This window comes from Python bivittatus, unplaced genomic scaffold, assembly GCF_059951505.1.
Source record: "Python bivittatus isolate LINGU-HERP-01145 unplaced genomic scaffold, Pbiv_v1 ctg000020_np1212, whole genome shotgun sequence".
Taxonomy (NCBI): Eukaryota; Metazoa; Chordata; class Lepidosauria; order Squamata; family Pythonidae; genus Python; species Python bivittatus.
This window is the reverse complement of record NW_028277030.1, coordinates 108,524,738-108,541,810: the sequence shown is the minus strand read 5'-3', so window position 1 is coordinate 108,541,810 and position 17,073 is coordinate 108,524,738. Positions and strand designations below refer to the sequence as shown.

Below are 17,073 nucleotides of genomic sequence, written 5' to 3'. Positions count from 1 at the left end.
TAAAAGTTATTAGTTACAGCAGTGTCTTTAGTGGTGGTAGAAAAATAATTTATATATGAATTATTTGTTTCTGTGTTGATAATTTAGTTCTAATTCTTAATGTTTGAGGAGCCATGTGAAGGAATAAGTACTTGGTATAACTGTATGTTGACTTCTGATATTGAAACTGTAAATGTGTAATCACCTGGATTGTAAAATGTTTGAAATACACAGTATAGGAAGCTGTCAGAGTGTGTAACATTTTTAAGAATACACACATCCATCTGAAAACATAAAATATAGGGATGTGGAGTTCAGGAGAAAGCACTTTAAATTAGTTCCATCTGTGTTTTCTTAATTATATGTTAGGTACAGCGTTAACATATTGTTTAAATATAAATTTGTTTGGCTTCAGCAGTATATTAAATTTACATTGTTTTAGTCTTTAGTGGTAAACTAATTATTTGAGGTACTTTTTAAGTAGCATCCTATCATGGAGTAAAAGGATAACATTACAGCAAGTTATTTTTTCCAAGATTATGGATGGGGGAGATAAGGCAAACCTAATGAGCTATGCTAAAAAACTATTTGATAGAATATGTGCATGTTTTAAAAGTTAGGTTAATGTATTATATGGAAAGATGAAAATTATACATTCAAAATCTGTGAAGTATTGGAATCTAAATGTGAATAATCAGGAATTATAAACTAGGATATAACTAGGCTTAATTTATTACCATTAGTTTCTGGATTTTTTGTCTATAATTAGAATACTAAAAATAATAAAGAATATAAATTAGAATTGTTTTAAATGAATTCAGAGTAGGAGAAAATTGCTTGAATTTCTACTCTAACTCTTGTTTCAGCTTAAACTTGTTTTCCTGGAGAGAATCTGATGGTTCTGTTGAAATCTGTTATGCTGTTCTTCAGATCATTGTGCATACATTTGACTCTGGCTCTGTGGTTTTTGGGAATAAGATTGTAATGGGATACACAAGTTATGGAATTAATTAGAGTGAACCTTCTTGTGTGAAATCTGCAGAGTAGTGTCCTGCCATTTCTATATGTCCATGTAGACTATTTTAAATGTAGAGGCTTATCCTTTTTTTTTTTTTAAGCTGGTTTCAACACTGCCTGAAAACATGCAGCCTGGCCCTGATTTCCATGGATTTCCTTGGGAGCCTATTATTATCACTGCCTTTGCTGGAATTGCTACACTTGCTATTTTCTTCTGGAGAACCTGTCTATCTGTAAGTAAACTTTCATGACTTAGTATGCTAATAATTAGAGCAGATAACTAACTTCAGCAGTGAGTAACAAATCTTTGCAGATCAGTTGATGTCCTGCTTTTTCATCATTAGAAGTAAAGCATAACATTTATTTTATATATGTAAAACGTGATGTTAATAAAAAAGGCTTAGCAGGTCATCTTTCCCATTCATCTGAAAAATGTCGTGTTGACATTTGACTGCCAGCTTTGTGGTGTTGCTGATTAGGTTTCAAACAGTAATTGGAAAGGCATATTGTTTAACTCATTCAGTTTTGATAATTTGGGCAATGGTCTGAATTTCCTGGATAAATTGCTGTGATTTGCATGAGTTTATTATCAGTGGAAACCAGTGGTTGTAAGGAAGGGATCAATAATATTGAGATTTATAAAACCATAAGAGTAACTTATGGCTGTTTCTATAAGATAAGTTTGGGGATCCTTTGCCTCCTGATATTGCTGAATAACAGCTCCCAGCACTTACTATATAAACTAGAACTGATTGGAATTGAAAATAACAACAGCTATCTCTCTCTCGCTAATCTTTCTCAAATGAGGAACCGTACAGTAAATGCATTATATACCAAAGGTCCTGGGATCTGCAGGTAGGACTGGCAAAATCATCTTAATTGAAACTCAAGAAAACCAGTGCTGGAAGTTGCTGAACTACATAGATCCAGTAGTCTGTTGAGGTATAAGGCAGCTTTTTATTTGGGGGGATTAGCTCCTTGGCATATGGGTTTTCCATAGTACACATCGGATACTTCTTTTCTGGTACAGTACAGATCCTCACCTCACTTAGCTTGTTTACAGCACAACTCTATGCATATAAGAAACAAGTCCTATTAACTTTAATTAACTTACAGTGGTACCTCTACTTACGAACGCCCCTCCTTACGAAATTTTCGAGATACGATCAGCTCCGGCCCCAAAAATTTACCTCTACTTACGAATTCGCCTCGACTTACGAGCCATTTTCCGCCCGTTCCATGTGGTCCACGGCCATTTTTCCGCCTGTGCCACGTGGTCCGTGGCCATTTTTCCACCCGTGCCACGTGGTCCACGGCCATTTTTCCACCCGTGCCACGTGGTCCGCGGCCATTTTCCGCCCATGCCACGTAGTCCACGGCCATTTTTCCGCCCTGCCATGTGGTCAGCGGCCGTTTTTCCGCCCCTGATGCGTGGTCCACGGACGCCGGAATGGATTAACAGTAATTACATTGAACCTTATGGGAAAATTTACTTCGACTTGCGACCAACTCGACTTGCGATCAGAGTCACGGAACGGATTAAGTTCGTAAGTAGAGGTACCACTGTACTTCCAAGTATTTAACTGTAAGATTATGCTGTCAGGCTACAGTCACATACCTACTTAACTGGAAGCAATTGTACATATGATTTTACTCGTAGTCTACATATTGAATCCTTGGCTTCAACAGATGATTTAACTCAATACATAGAAAGTATTTTATACTTAGAGAAAAAAATAGTACTTCAGACAAAAACATTGATACAAATTATCAATACAGTTTATAAAGATATTGATGTGAAAGAGGATATCAGTATGCACTAGGCTGTTGTTAAAGTTGCTCAGCCTGAAATTACAGTGTAGCCAGCGACAAAAGACATAATGGCAACTGAACTTCAACCTGAGAGAACAAAACTTGGGCCAATCATTTAACCTACAAAATTCAGGATGGATTATTTATTGAAAACAATTATACATATGCTAATTCTTTATCTTGTTTATTGTATCTTTTGGTTAATTTTCTAATTAGGTTTTGAAATAAAATATATATGACTGAATTGTTCTTACGTAAGAATTGAGTAACCAAACCTGTTACTTGATTTTCCAGTAGGATACTGAACTTGAAGCTTTAATTAGAATCAGCTTACATATATTATGTCACTTGACACTTGTGTTTGAAGCAGCGTGTTTGTTTTATTGGCCAGTTCTTGGTTTTCATTGTTGAAATAGTATTAATAAAATGGCTAATTTTTTATAACATTCCGTATTATTTTTTTATTCTTTGTAGGTTAAGAGCAGAATGTATCAGGGTAAGATTTTTTGCCCTTAAGTTATGGTACTGTGATTAATTTTGGGAGAGTTACTTGTTTAATATAACTATGAGCTCTTATAAGTAATAGAATATGCTGCACTGTCATGTGTACTTAAAGCTATTTAGGTACGATGAGCTTCTGTTCCAATGTTGTGGGTCAGCGGACAGAGAAGATTTAGAATTCCAAAACATCTTTAACTCTCTACTTCTCAAATAGCGCTGTCTTGTTTATTTCTATACTTCCATGCTGTATTAATGTCACTTGGGAAGAACTCTTATTCTTCTGCAGAGTTTTTGGACAGCTGAACAGGGAATAGGAGACTAAGAAACATCAATGTAATTGCAGCCTTTTAAGTACTGGATATTTATTATTTCCAAAATTCCACTTGTTCTGTCTGCCTCAATCTTTCCAAATAAATTCCTGAATATGTCATGTCTTCACTGCCTCATTATAATTTTGGCCTAGTTGTTCTCACTGTAAGAAGTACATTCCTTTTGACTCTGAAAGAAAGCCCTAGCCGGAGTGTTTATTAGTTTGAAACATTACTGTATTATTAATTTGTAGAGTTTCCCCATTTCCCAACCAGCATTTTTAAGCTAAAAACACTAAACAGATTCAATAGGTATATTTAAATGACATGCTCCAGGGTGGGAATATGCCTGTTATTATTTCCAGTGATAAAATTAGTGCTATGGGTGGGGGATACACTGGAAATTCATGGATTGGCTTTTGAGGTATAATAGTAAATACTCCAGTTCTGCAAGAAACTGTTCTACATTTGTCTATACTTTCTTTTTTTCCTTAGTGACAGAAGCACAGCTAGTAGAAAAAATCAAGACTCTTTTGAAAGAAAAGACAGAAATATTAGAAAAGTTGTCAGAATATGATCAAAAGGTATGTGTGCTGTTTACCTCTTTAACTGTGACATAAGACAAGTACATGGAATAAGTATAAATGTCAGTCTAATTTAAAATATATGCATTTATCTACTTTTGATGGTGCAAAATTTATCACAATGTATAATACTGAGCAGGTAAATTATCATAAAAAGCTTAAAAGTTAAAACAATAAAATAAAAATAGTAGAAACAACCAATCAAATAACAAAGACAATTTGTGATTATAGGCCATTATTTGTTATTTATTACATTATTTTCCCTTTGTAATTAGATAAAGGAAAGGGTAAAGGAAGCTGTAGAGGAAGGCCAGAAAGAAAATACAAACCTTGCAGAGGAAATTGCAAAGCTTAAGGTATGTAGGAATGATTTTTGTTTTTAAGAATTCGAATTCAAATATAGTTCAGTTCAATCAATATGACGTATGTTATAGGACACAAATAATCTTCTGGATAAAAGAATGAAAAACTTAAACACCATGCTAGAAGTGGAGAGAAAGCACAGTTTGAAGAAACAGGAAGAAGTAAGTAACTTTTCTTATTTACCACAGAGAGTTTAATCAGACTTTGGAATCCATAAAGAAAAAAAAATGTCCCCACTGTTGTTGCTCCTGGTTCTACTCTGTTCTGAGATCTAATATTCTGACATTTACTGCAATTCATGCATATTATTGTGATTATACTGATCTCACAGTCTTCTTTTGTACTGTGGTATATTCTTTTGATGCTCTTTATGGAGGATAATATAAGAATTTTCTAAATGTTTCCTTTTTGTTTTTTTGCAAATTATTGATTTACTGCAAGAATACTGTATACATTTTGCTAAAGCATAGTATACTTAATGTTACATAGTATATTTTAGTATGCAAAGTGCTTGTTGGAATTTATGTAAATCTTTATAATAGTCCTGTTAAGTAGGCAGTATTATTTCTGCATAGTAGGGGCTGTGAGTGAGGGTAAGAAAGTACTACCTTGCTTGTCTGACGCTATTGCTAATGAAAAATAATATCCACAAGCATCCCAGCACTCTGTATGAACTGTGTTATCATTTTTCACACTGAGAGTAGTCAGTTCTTAGGCATAACTGGTAAGCCTTTCTTTGAGGAACTGAGGATTTTCTTTCTAAAATGATCCACATTGGGGATTTATAGCCAGTTTTGATTGCCTGATATAAACTAGTAAATAATTAGTTTGATATTAACCTGAAGGCTTGCTTTACACATATAAAAAATGTATGTGCATAAATATCTTTGCAAATCTGCTCTTGCATTAACTCAAATTGACTTCAGGTTTGAAGTCAATGTACATGATAGTTTTTTATTTCTATCTGTGTAGATTATGGAAGCACAGAAGTCTTTGGAGAAACTCCAGGAAGTCATTACTTTGCATTCTGTAGAGCTCTCTGAGGTAAAGCATCTGAATTTTCAACTTAAAGCAGCTTTTATGACTATTAAAAGCAAAATTTAAAAACTAAAGGTTTGGGCAGATAAAATTCTTGAATAATCTGTGCTTGGGAATATTAATTTTTCAAGATTTGTATCTCAGATGTGAAATTATTGACACAGGTTCAGATAGCTCTTAATGAAGCTAAATTAAGTGAAGAAAAAGTGAAGTCTGAACTGCATCGTATGCAAGAAGAGAATATAAGATTGAAGAAGAGTAAGGAGCAAGTGAGTTGTGCTTATTCAATTATTCTTAATCAATTGCCTTTTGAATATACTAGCCTGCATGTTAGGTTTGCTGAAGACTTGAATGTTACATATTTTATTGAGGACATCAGTAATGCCATAAGGCAATTAAGAAAAGGTGGCACTGGATGGTAATTGAGCAGTGTCGAAGAGGATACCTTGGATATAAGGGAATGTTGTGCAGACCTTATGGCCCAGTAACTAAAGGAATATTGCAATCAGAGGCAAAGCACTTTGGAGAATTGCAGTTAAAGGAAGACATTGTTTTCTAATGCCAGTTTGATGTTTCTTTAAATAACTAATGGATATTTTAAGAATGCTTTTGCCATCACACACACACACATCCACACAAAACACCTACAATGGCCTTCTTTTTTCCATCATTTTCCTCTGTTTAGTTTATTACATGGTGTATTGTTTATATCCACAAATGTTAAACAAGTGCACATGTGTGTGTGCACACCCATAAATAGGAATGAAAGAGAACCATTTCAAATTTGTGATTTTCATTTTAAGCTCTGTGAATATTTAGATGCCTGTAGTAGTTCACTGAGCACTTCATGTGAACCATGTAGGATTACCTTGAAAGATACATTTTGATAACATTTTAACTTATTTTTTAGCTGCTGCAAGAAGCAGAGGGCTGGAGTGAAAGGCATGCTGAACTCAGTGAACAGATAAAGTTATATCAGAAGTCTCAGAAAGACATTGAAGAAGCACTTGCCTATAAGGAAAATGAAATTGAGGTAAATTCAGTTTAACCATACAGTAGCTTGTTCTATGATTGCATCACTACATTACTGTACCAAGTGTTCTATTCTTTTTGGCTAAATTGTGGCTTTTTGCTGCTGCTTTAGGTTTTGACTAACTGCATAATGCAGCTGAAGCAACTTGATGCAGATTCTGAGTCAGAAGGCAAAAGAGAGGAAGGAAATGACCTGGCCAATGGAGAGATCTCAGGTACCTAAAACTCAGATGATAGACTTTGAATGTGATAACAGCACAAGGCCCAATTTTGAGCAATAGTTAAAAGAGCAGTGGAGCCTAACTGTGTGTGATCAAATCTTATGATGATGGTAGTGATTTTTAGTTAAAGGGAAGAATTTGTTCTGTCTCTCAAGAGATAACACAATCTCTGCCTTGCCTTGAGTTCCTTATGCTAACTGCTTTTGATATTCATCATTTTACTTTATGCAATATGTCTGTTGGAGCAAAAACAACAGTGTTGGTTCAAAATAATGTTGTTTTTGAGTAGTTAAATTACTTTTCTCTTGGGCCATCAAATCTACAGTCATATTTGCCACTAGGTAGGAGCATGTCTTATTCTCAGAATTCAGAGCATGCCCACCATCTCCAAAAGAATGAGGACCCAAATGGAGCGCATCTTGTTTTGTTTTGTTTTATTTATTTATTTAATGGGTTTATCTACTTAATTTCTTTTATTTAATATACTGTACTGCCCCAGTCATAAGAATCTGGGTGGCCTACAAAAATAAAAGCAAAATGATAAAATAATTAAACCACCTAATAAAAATGATAAAATAATTGTTAGAGAAGTGCACTTCTTACATTCTAGTTTGCAATGTAATTTGCAAGATAACTGGCTTGAATTTCTATTGTCATACTCCTTTCTTGCCTTAGCAGCAGTGTTTGATTTGTATGATAATACTTTATTGGCTCAAACTGAAACTTTATAAGAAATTATCTGTGAGCTCCCTTTTGAAAATATTATTTGCATATTAGACACAATGAAATAATTTATTTCTTTCCTTAGATTCCAGGAATGAAAAGATGAAGACTCAGATTAAACAGATGATGGATGTTTCAAGGGTATATAACACATTGATTTACCTAATCAATATAACCTATGTTTATATTATAGCATAATTCATCACTTGCTATTTATTAACCTTTTGCAGGTAAAAACAACATTATCTATCATTGAAGAAGAAAGAGATCAGTTACGTTCCAAACTAAATGATGAAGTAGCAGCAAGACATGAATTAGAAGGTGTGTTTGGCAAATAAATAGTTTAAAGTTATTGTTTTAACTGAAGTATTGTATCATAAGGAGACAAAAAAAATGTATCCTGCTTTTAGATTTTGCTTTTCTTCTTATCAGTTCACAAATTTTTGTGGCAATATAAGTTACAGCTGTTAGCTTAGATCTCTCTCTGCCTTGACTTCATATCCAGTAACCTAGAAGAATGCAATTCTTACTGGGCAGCAGTCCTGGGAGTGGGAGTCCGAAACATAGGGAGGGCAACAGTTTGTCTATCCAGCAGTAACTACATGCTGCCTCTTTTTTCAAATTCTCAGGTTTTCACGTATGCCTTGCCTGCTCATTTATATCCTGTAACTAGAACATTGTGTGTGTGCGTGCGTGCACATGTGTGCCTTTGAGTCAGTTTTTGACTCCTGGCGACTGCCTGAACTAGTCGCTGCAGTTTTCTTGGCAAGGTTTTTTGGAAGTGGTTTGCCATTGCCTCTTTCCTAGGGCTAAGAGAAAGTGACTGGCCCAAGTTCTCCCAGCTGGCTTTGTGCCTAAGGTGGGACTAGAACTCCTGGTCTCCTGGTTTCTAGCCTGATGCCTTAACCACTACACCAGACTGGCTCTTCAAACTAGAACATGGGCCTAGTAAAAAGAAGGGCTGTGCATAAACCAGTGTTACTTTTTTTAAAATTTGTCTACTTTAGGATGTGCATGTGTACACTCTGCCTGATATAAGCTTCATCTTGCCTCTCTGCTCTCTTCCTCATTTCCCTCATCCATACTTTACTTCTGTGAACTGCTGTCTTTTTTTTATCTGCTCCTAAACTACTTCATTCTTTGAGTAGTGTTTTGTGTTGCTACTTCAGCCCAGATTATAAGTGTTAGAAGCATACTATCATGAATGCAATAATACTATGTAGAATTGTTTCATTGCAGAGCAAATCAAGAAACTGGAGCATGATTCATGTTCCTTACAGACAGTAAAATCTCAGCTAGAAAGTGAGTGTAAAATGCTGCAACAGAAAGTAGAGATTCTCAATGAACTTTATCAGCAGAAAGAGATGGCACTTCAAAAGTAAGTATTTTTAAATCACCATATAGCCTAAAATATGGTACAAAATTATTACATTTTCTCCTCTAGCTAATTAAACTCTATTTTGATATGATTATATTCTGTCCTCCTAAGTAGCTTGCAGCCAGCCTTGACCTCCTAGAAAAAAAGTAGATACAAATAAGTCCAGGTAGCCCTCAACTTATGACCATTCATTCAGTGACCATTTGAAGTTATGGCGGTGCTGAACGAAAGGGCTTACAACCGGTCCCCAAAGTTATGGCCTTTGCAATGCCCCCTTGGTCACATTATCAAAATTTGGGTACTTGGCAGCTCACCTGCACTTACAACCACAGGCATTTCAACTCTCTCCATCCGCCTACCTCCCCCCCATCTCTCTCCTTTTGGCTGCCCTGCACTCCACTGCCCCAGCTGATCTTTGTTGTCTTCTTGCTCCCGCTGCTTGATGAGGTGTGCCTGGCCTGGACCTTCATGAGACAGCTGCTGGCCACATGAGGCTTCCTTCCCCAAGTTGCGGACTGTGGTTTCCTCGTGCACCATAAAGCCCCTTTGCACTGCACTCCTGGTCCAGGCTGGGGCTAGACTTCACACTGCACTGCGGCTCAGGGGCTGTTTTTTGCAGTCCCTGAGCCGCAGCACAGTGCAAAGCACAGCCTCAGCCCGGCCCAGGAGCACAGTGCAAAGGGGCTTTTTGGCATGCTGTGGCTCCGGGGCTGCAAAAAGCACGAAGCCCAGCCACAGCTCATGCCTCATCAACAGTGGGAGCAAGAAGATGGTAAAGGTCAGCTGGGACTGGGAGCGCAGGGTGGCAGAGGTCTTGGAGTGCAAGGTGGCGACTGCAGCGGGGACTGGGCTGGCTGTGGCTTCTGGGCTGTGGCAAGCAGCCCCAGAGCCACACGAGGCAGGGTGCAGGGCAGCCAAAAGGGCAGAGTTGGGGGGAGATAGGCAGGTAGGGGCAGTCCCTTACCTTACCGAGGCTCAGATCTGGGAGGGATCAAGACTGAAATGGCTTGGATTGGTGTGGGTCCTCAGCTAACAACTGGTGGAATTCAGTTAACGACAGCAATGGGGAGACCTGGGATTGCCATCACTAAGCAATGCAGCCATGTGATATCTCACTTTACAACTGCATCGCTTAATGATGGAAATTCTGGTCCCTTACAGGTAGTTGTAAATCAAGGATTAACTGTAAAAATGTGATCCTTTCTTGATATAAAGATCAACTCTTATCCTCTACTGCAGCAGTTTTCAGCTGTGGCATGAGTGATGAGATTCAGGCATACCTGCTAACAATCCTGGAATAATGAAGAAGACAGCACTATGGCATGTTAAGAGAGCAAGCACTCCCCAGTCCTATGTTCACCATATTGAAATATTTAATTACCCATTGAAAAGCTATATTTGGCTATCCTGCAGGATAAAACTGTTTCTAAAATTATTACCTTCGGTAGAATTCTTACATGTTATTATTACAAAAGGACAGCAGTATGAAAAGAAAGGGAACCCAATGAAGTAGTAAGAAGTGCTAGGTTTGCCTTCAAGGTGTTTCATTAAGGAAACATAATACCCTGTATATGAAACCCAAAACTTATCCATACTGCAATTTTTATTGCATTTAAACAGGGTTGGATTTTTAGGCTAGTGTGTTTCTTTAAGCACTATGTTTTTACCATTTCTTCAGTGACAGTCACAGCTCTGAAGTTTTGTTGTGGAGGTTTCAGATTTCTAAAGTAAGACGAGGTCTCCTCTTAACGGATGCATTGGTGATTTAAATGAGCTTGTCTCTATTGGCTTCTCATGCATGTGTGTTTTTGCTGGACAGTAGAGTGCCAGCACACCTTATAATCCCAAATGGGGAGGGGCACAGTCTTCCTCCTTCCTTAGCAGGAGACAGCGCTTTCTTCAAGGTTACTTTGACTTTCTTCCCACCTCCTCTCCTCTGGTTGCTTGCTTTTTGGTATTGATGCTGCCAAATGGAACATAAGTTCGTTATATTTCATTATGCCTCTTTTTATCTTGTCCTAGGAAATTGACACAAGAAGAGTATGAACGTCAAGAGAAAGAGCAGAAGCTCTCTGCTGCAGATGAAAAGGCAGTCCTAGCTGTTGAAGAAGTTAAAATTTACAAGTAATTCTGACATGTAAAGAGTTGATGACTTTTGATTTTGAGGGAGAGCATTATGAATAGAAGTAACTTTTCATCTTCTTTAACAGGCAGAGGATTCAGGAAATGGAGGAAGAATTGCAAAAAACAGAGCGGTCTTATAAAAATCAGGTCTGGAGCTATTTCAGAACAGTCTGAAAAAGTAAATTTTAAATATAAGCTGATGGGCAAATTAAAACAAGTCATTTTTTCTTTAATGTTTTAAGATTGCTGCTCATGAGAAGAAGGCCCATGACAACTGGGTAAGACTGCTTTTTCTTTTAAGAATCACATTTCAGCTTTCAATATTTTGTTGCATTACACTTGTCCACTGTAAGCTCTTGATATTCTTGAACAGCTGTTCTGGCAAAGTATCTTTTGGTTTCAGGTGGTATTTGCCTAATAGTTTCTTTTATTTATACGCACACACACGTCTAAAATTTTCATTAAATTTCAGAAAGATTAAAATACAAAAAATTCGAAAAGAAAAGAAGCATCATGGATGATGATGATGTTTCTTTTCTGATGATGATGTTTGCCTAACAGTTTCTGATTTATATACTTTGTCTTCTTATAGCTCATAGCACGTTCTGCAGAGAGGGCATTAGTTGAAGAAAAAAGGGAAGCTGCCAGCTTGAGACAAAAGTATGTTCTGTGCATGTGACCACTGCTTTTAAGAGACAACACTGAGTAAGAGCTATTTTTGTTTTAAGTAGCTGGAATTTCCTCAAGAATTTTCTTTTTTTCTTATTAGATACATAGAGGTGAATCAAAAAATAGCTGGACTTCAGAGACCAGTAATTGTGAAACCAACTGCAGGCCGGCCAGACCATCAAACTCTCCCTCGCAGAGGTATGTTTTTTTCCCATGTGTTTAAAGTCTCAGAGTCAGCATTTTAGAAGAGGAAATAGATACTTTGCCACACTTCCTGTCCATTATTTCTACTATATAACAGGTCCATTAAGTCGGGATGGATCTTTTGGGCCTTCACCTGTGAGTGGTGGAGCTCCTTCCCCACCACTGATGATGGAACCCCCTGGACGACCTCTTTCTGCCAATCCAAGAGACGGGTCAAGAGGTGAACTTAGTAAGCAATCCTTTTTTAATAATCATTTTGCAGCAAGAAACTAATATTTATCTTCTAAATGGACATATTTGAAAAAAACACTCCATGGAGTTAACAACAGTACAGGTAGTCCTTGTTTAACGACCACATTTGGGACTGGCAACTTGGTTGTTAAGCAGAGTGGTCACTAAGTGAAAAATCATGTGACCACAACTGTGCTTACAGTTTTATTTCCGCTTTCCTTTGCATTATAGTATCAGAAGGGTATGACCCCAAACAGCTGGGTGAGCCTGAACGGCAGAGAAAGTTTCTGGAACTCTACTCACGAAGAAGCTGGGTAAAAGGGCAAATCTTATAACCCTTTTTCCCCACTTCCCCATTCTTTGGAATGCTCACCCCAGCGCTGGGATAATTAGCAAGAAGAGAATTAATGTTTGTATTTACACTCATTGGAGAGGAAGGGATTACAACCAAGTGAGCAGGCACACAGTGGGGAGTACATATTGAAAGAAATGTGCTAGCGCCAGCTGTTTCCTTAGCCTACTCTGGGCAGCCCACTTAGGAGGCAAAAGAAGGCCTTTGGTGTGAAACTGATTAGGGTCTTGTCAATTTCAGGCAGCCTCTGCAAATTAAGATGATAGAGCTAAGCTTGTTAATTTGCCATTAGCACTTTTTAAGGAAGTGCTGTGCTGTAGAGAAAAGCAGCTCAGGAAGAGATAGCTTGTTTAGGCAATCTCTCTGCTCTGCAGGGGGTGGGGGGACAGGTCAGGCACAGAACAACACGTATTAACTGACTGTAATGGCAAACACATGACAGAGACGCTGCAAAGGTCATAAATGTGTGCTTGGTCTCAGTTACTTTTTCATTACTGTCATAACAGTGAACAGTTGCTAAATGAGGACTACCTGTATAACTTTGGAATGGGCTGCCATTTACACAGTAGGATTTGCTCATGTTTGTCTTTTTCCATTACTCCTCTTGAGGATATCCTCACTCTCCTGAATTGGACTTGGAGAATTTTAGCAGAAGCAGACCTTGTTCCACCAGTGGTATCTGTTCTGTTGGACAGACCTGGTTAATATTTCTTCATTTCTTTAACTGTCACTCTTTCCATTACATTTTGCATCATCATCCTGGTCACCTGAAAAATATTAAGCATTCCTCCCAGCGATCAAAAAGCTGCTCATCTTTGGCTTAGCACAACATATGAATCCACCTTGTGTGGCAGATGCTTTTCCTGAATTGGTAAACTGAGTAACTAAATTAAATGGTTCTTGTATTTCTCCCTCAAACTGAGTCAAGATAAGAACTGGGAAGAAGATACTTAGAATCATTATAGCTTAAAAAAAAACTAACCATGATAATTCTGTTTACTGAACTTGTATGAGAAAACTTTGCCTAGGATTCTTCCAGTGCTAAATCATAAATGATCTTTACAGGAATACTTAGCTATATCCTGTATGTGGCATTTCCTACCCCAAAGTTGAGGCTATTTCTCTGTCATACTATGTTGATTAACTCATTGATTTTTATTTGAGGTCTTTTGCTTTTTGTTGCTGAACTTAATCATGCACTTATATGCTAGTGATGAATTCCTTTTATAATATCAGTTTTACGTCTGACTTTGAATAGCTCAAGTATGAAAGGAAAAAATGGGGTCCACCCTTTTGTATATTTGTTTAAATACATATTCTACATTTTCTTTATGAACTCAAAGTAGTGTGCATAATGCTCCCTCTTTCATTTTATTCATATAGCGATCTTATGAGGAAGTTTGGGCAGAGTGGTGACTGGCCTAAAATCACTGGGTTTTCAGACCTGAGGATGAATTCAAGCCTAGATCTTCTCAGTCCTAATCCAACACTTACTTATTACACCATGCTGCTTTATAAATAGATGTATCTCTTTGTATAAAGAAGATATAAGATATAAAGAAACCTAGATTGGCTACATGGTGTTTTCCAGGTTGGACAATCTTTGTTATTTCCATCAGCCCAGCTACCATGAGCAGTGATCAGGGATTGGGGGGGGTTGTTGTCCAAAGTGTCTGGAGGGTACCATGTTGCTTAGCCATTAGGTGGCAAAATAACAATCTGTTTACCAAGTTGCATTGTAATCCTCCTTCAGATACTATGATTGATGGCCCTCCAGTCCCAAAAAGACATTCTGAGCTTTCAGGAAGAATGTCTGCTCCAGGTAAGAATGGAAAGAGGCTCCGCCTACATTTTGAAAGCATACCATCTTTTTTCAAGCAGTGTTAAATGGGTAATTTTCTTCTCCTTCCAGATCTTGGCCCTACTGTAGCAGCAATGATCAACTGTGGGCCAAGAACATCTTCTCCTTCATCTGCAGTTCTTGATGGAATGGTAAGTAAGGGAGGGGGTGCTATTTCTTTGGGTGAAATGACACACTGGGCAGAATCTTTGTTTTGTTACCTCATATATGCCACATCACCCCTTACTTATGTATCAACTTCTGTTTTGTCTGTCATCCCATCTTTATGTTGCTGGGGGGGTGGGAAGCAAAACCCTACCAAAGAGCTTGAAGTCCCCCATGTTTCTGTTGTCCCACCTTCCACTGGTGAAGCAACTGCAGTGAGTACCAAGAGGCTGGGAATGGTGCTCTTCTCCCTGATTTGATGGGGAGGATGTAAGATGCGTGGTGCTTCGTGTCTCAGCATGAGGGATGTGGTACAACTTGCTCTGGGTTACAATTCTTTCTCTTGAGCTCTGCAATTCGTTAAGGCTATATGCATTGTTGGGGCAGCTAATTAGACATAACAGGATTTGGAAAAACCATTATTTCAGTTGCTTTAAGGACAATGTAATCCAGTTGCTTCATAGATGGTGGCACCTGACATTGAGGCTTTTCTAACCCTCTGGGTACTTCTGATCATTTTCTTTTGTAGATGGTGTGTTGTTTGGATTTGCTGGTATTATAAAGGAATCCACTTATAAGATTATCTAATTTAGGTTTGGATTGCCGTTTAGAGAGTGCTTTTTAGGATAATGCCTCTTTGGTGCCTGAAGTCAAGAATATTCTTGAAAAAGAACATTTCCATAAAACACAGTGAGCTAAGTTTGGAAATTCCAGATCTTTTCAGCAGCAATATTTCTTAAAGTGCTTTTAGCCAGTAGTTCTGTAATTTCATGGATAATGCCTAGTAGATGACTAACACTGCAGTCTTCTACAGGTTAACATAGGTTCTAAAGGCCCACCATCTTTCCCGGGGGGCTCCATAATGACATCCCCAGCAGTTGGGCCTTTGCCACCTCCTATTCGATTTGGACCACCACCCCGTGTGCCCTATGGACCTCGGCCTCTTCCTCTCTCTTTAGGTATGAACTCTGTTGTGTGTTGTGCTATTTTTTTAGCTTTAATGCTGTTACGTATTCCAAATATTTTTTGGCACTCAGGGAGTCTGTTAAAAATGCAGTTTAAAGGGCATTCAGTTCTTGGTATTCAGAAAAATGTTGTTTCGTATAGAATATGATGTTTTATATACAGGACATGTAAGGATTGGGTAGTATCAGTAATACCAATTTGAGTGTTACAGGCTTCTTTGATGGCATGTTCAGCCTTAACATAATTGTATTAAATATGATTGCTTTTTAGCAAAAGGAAAATTCATGGAAAATGCTTAGAAGTGACAAGAGGCCATGAAGAGCATAGATTCTTCATCCTTTCAACTCAGAAATCTTTTGCAGCCTGTTCTGAACATTTATGTGCAGGCATAAAGATTAGAAACATGCTTTCTTAAAATGAAAGTGATGGCAAATGGCAACTTGATTTTAAACCACCCAGCTTCATTTTTTTTTTCTTTCAGTCCGTGGAGCTCCTCCACCACCTATTCCTAGAGATTATCCACCTGGCCCTCCATTTGGAATGCGAGATTTTCCTCCTGGTCCACTGCCACCTCCTGAGCAGAGAGGATATATCTGTGGGCCGCCTCCTTTCCGGCCACCTCCCCCCAGAGATTATCCTCCAGGTCCTCGACTACCTCCACAAGGTTTAAGGGACTATCCTCCTCCTGTCAGAGACTTGCCACCTACAAGGCCCAGTGACTACCACGAAAGTCCTCCCTGTTCTCAGTCTCCATCTAGCTCACAAGACTCTGCACACCTTCCTGAACAGAAACCATGACTTCAGATTTCTGGACTGATCTCTATCACGTTTCATGTGGTGAGGATTTCAGTGGCTTCAACAGGACTGTTTCTTCTAGATTTGGTTTCAGTATAGCTTTCTTTTTCCTTTTCTTTTTTGCTAAAATAATTTCTCTAGTAATGTGCATTTTGATCACCTTTAAATCAGGACTTGTTCATCCTCTTTGGATGCACATAGAATGTTTCTGTGATGAGCCTAAAGCCTGCTTTTACAGCTGTGGCCAACTCGCAGCTCTCAACGTGCAATATATAAGAAATACCTGTATGGTTAGTTTTTAATTAATGTAGCCTATGTAATGTTGTTAAATGATTTAAAATTATAATCTGAACATTTCCTGTGGAAATAGCTTCAGTAAGAAATGCTACCATTCATATATAGCCTACAGTCACTGTAGACAAATGGTTTACATAAAGAAAGATTCTAATGCATACCTTTTTAAAGCATCTGGTGTGAAAGTACCAGAAGAAAGCTACATGTATATTGGAAGGACACATCTACTAATAAAGCAAGATTCTTTTTTGCTATGTACAAAATTATTTTCTTTTACGGCTAAACAAGTTGTAAGTAGTTATAAAGATTAAGTATACCAGAGTAAACAATGTTCCAGTTCAGTGGAATGCAGTAAGAAAGAAGCAAGGATAAAAGTATGTTATTTTGAGAGCCCTCTGCTGCTTTAGGAAAGTCCAAATACACACAAAGTCTGATAACTTCAACTTATTTTACAGTGATGTGTAACAGCTGTTTTGT

At 37.8% G+C, this 17,073-nt stretch overlaps 1 protein-coding gene across 2 annotated transcripts in view; it reads left to right on the top strand.

Moving 5' to 3' along the window:
- The window catches only part of MIA3 (MIA SH3 domain ER export factor 3), a 31,470-nt gene extending 14,957 nt beyond the window's left edge, over nt 1-16,513 (top strand). The window contains exons 7-29 of one of the 2 annotated variants that reach the window (XM_088146373.1): nt 1,098-1,229; nt 3,283-3,304; nt 4,113-4,201; nt 4,477-4,557; nt 4,636-4,725; nt 5,537-5,608; nt 5,767-5,871; nt 6,513-6,635; nt 6,747-6,849; nt 7,664-7,719; nt 7,809-7,899; nt 8,818-8,956; nt 10,979-11,080; nt 11,167-11,227; nt 11,323-11,358; nt 11,673-11,740; nt 11,850-11,947; nt 12,051-12,182; nt 14,290-14,358; nt 14,449-14,529; nt 14,665-14,756; nt 15,356-15,500; nt 15,989-16,513. In XM_088146373.1, the coding sequence (XP_088002499.1) occupies nt 1,098-1,229; nt 3,283-3,304; nt 4,113-4,201; nt 4,477-4,557; nt 4,636-4,725; nt 5,537-5,608; nt 5,767-5,871; nt 6,513-6,635; nt 6,747-6,849; nt 7,664-7,719; nt 7,809-7,899; nt 8,818-8,956; nt 10,979-11,080; nt 11,167-11,227; nt 11,323-11,358; nt 11,673-11,740; nt 11,850-11,947; nt 12,051-12,182; nt 14,290-14,358; nt 14,449-14,529; nt 14,665-14,756; nt 15,356-15,500; nt 15,989-16,305 (2,304 nt within the window). In that variant the 3' untranslated portion in view covers nt 16,306-16,513. The remainder of the gene's footprint in view (nt 1-1,097; nt 1,230-3,282; nt 3,305-4,112; nt 4,202-4,476; nt 4,558-4,635; nt 4,726-5,536; nt 5,609-5,766; nt 5,872-6,512; nt 6,636-6,746; nt 6,850-7,663; nt 7,720-7,808; nt 7,900-8,817; nt 8,957-10,978; nt 11,081-11,166; nt 11,228-11,322; nt 11,359-11,672; nt 11,741-11,849; nt 11,948-12,050; nt 12,183-14,289; nt 14,359-14,448; nt 14,530-14,664; nt 14,757-15,355; nt 15,501-15,988) is intronic. The other variant, XM_007433712.4, reaches the window with a different exon arrangement.
- The last annotated feature ends 560 nt before the right edge of the window (nt 16,514-17,073 follow it).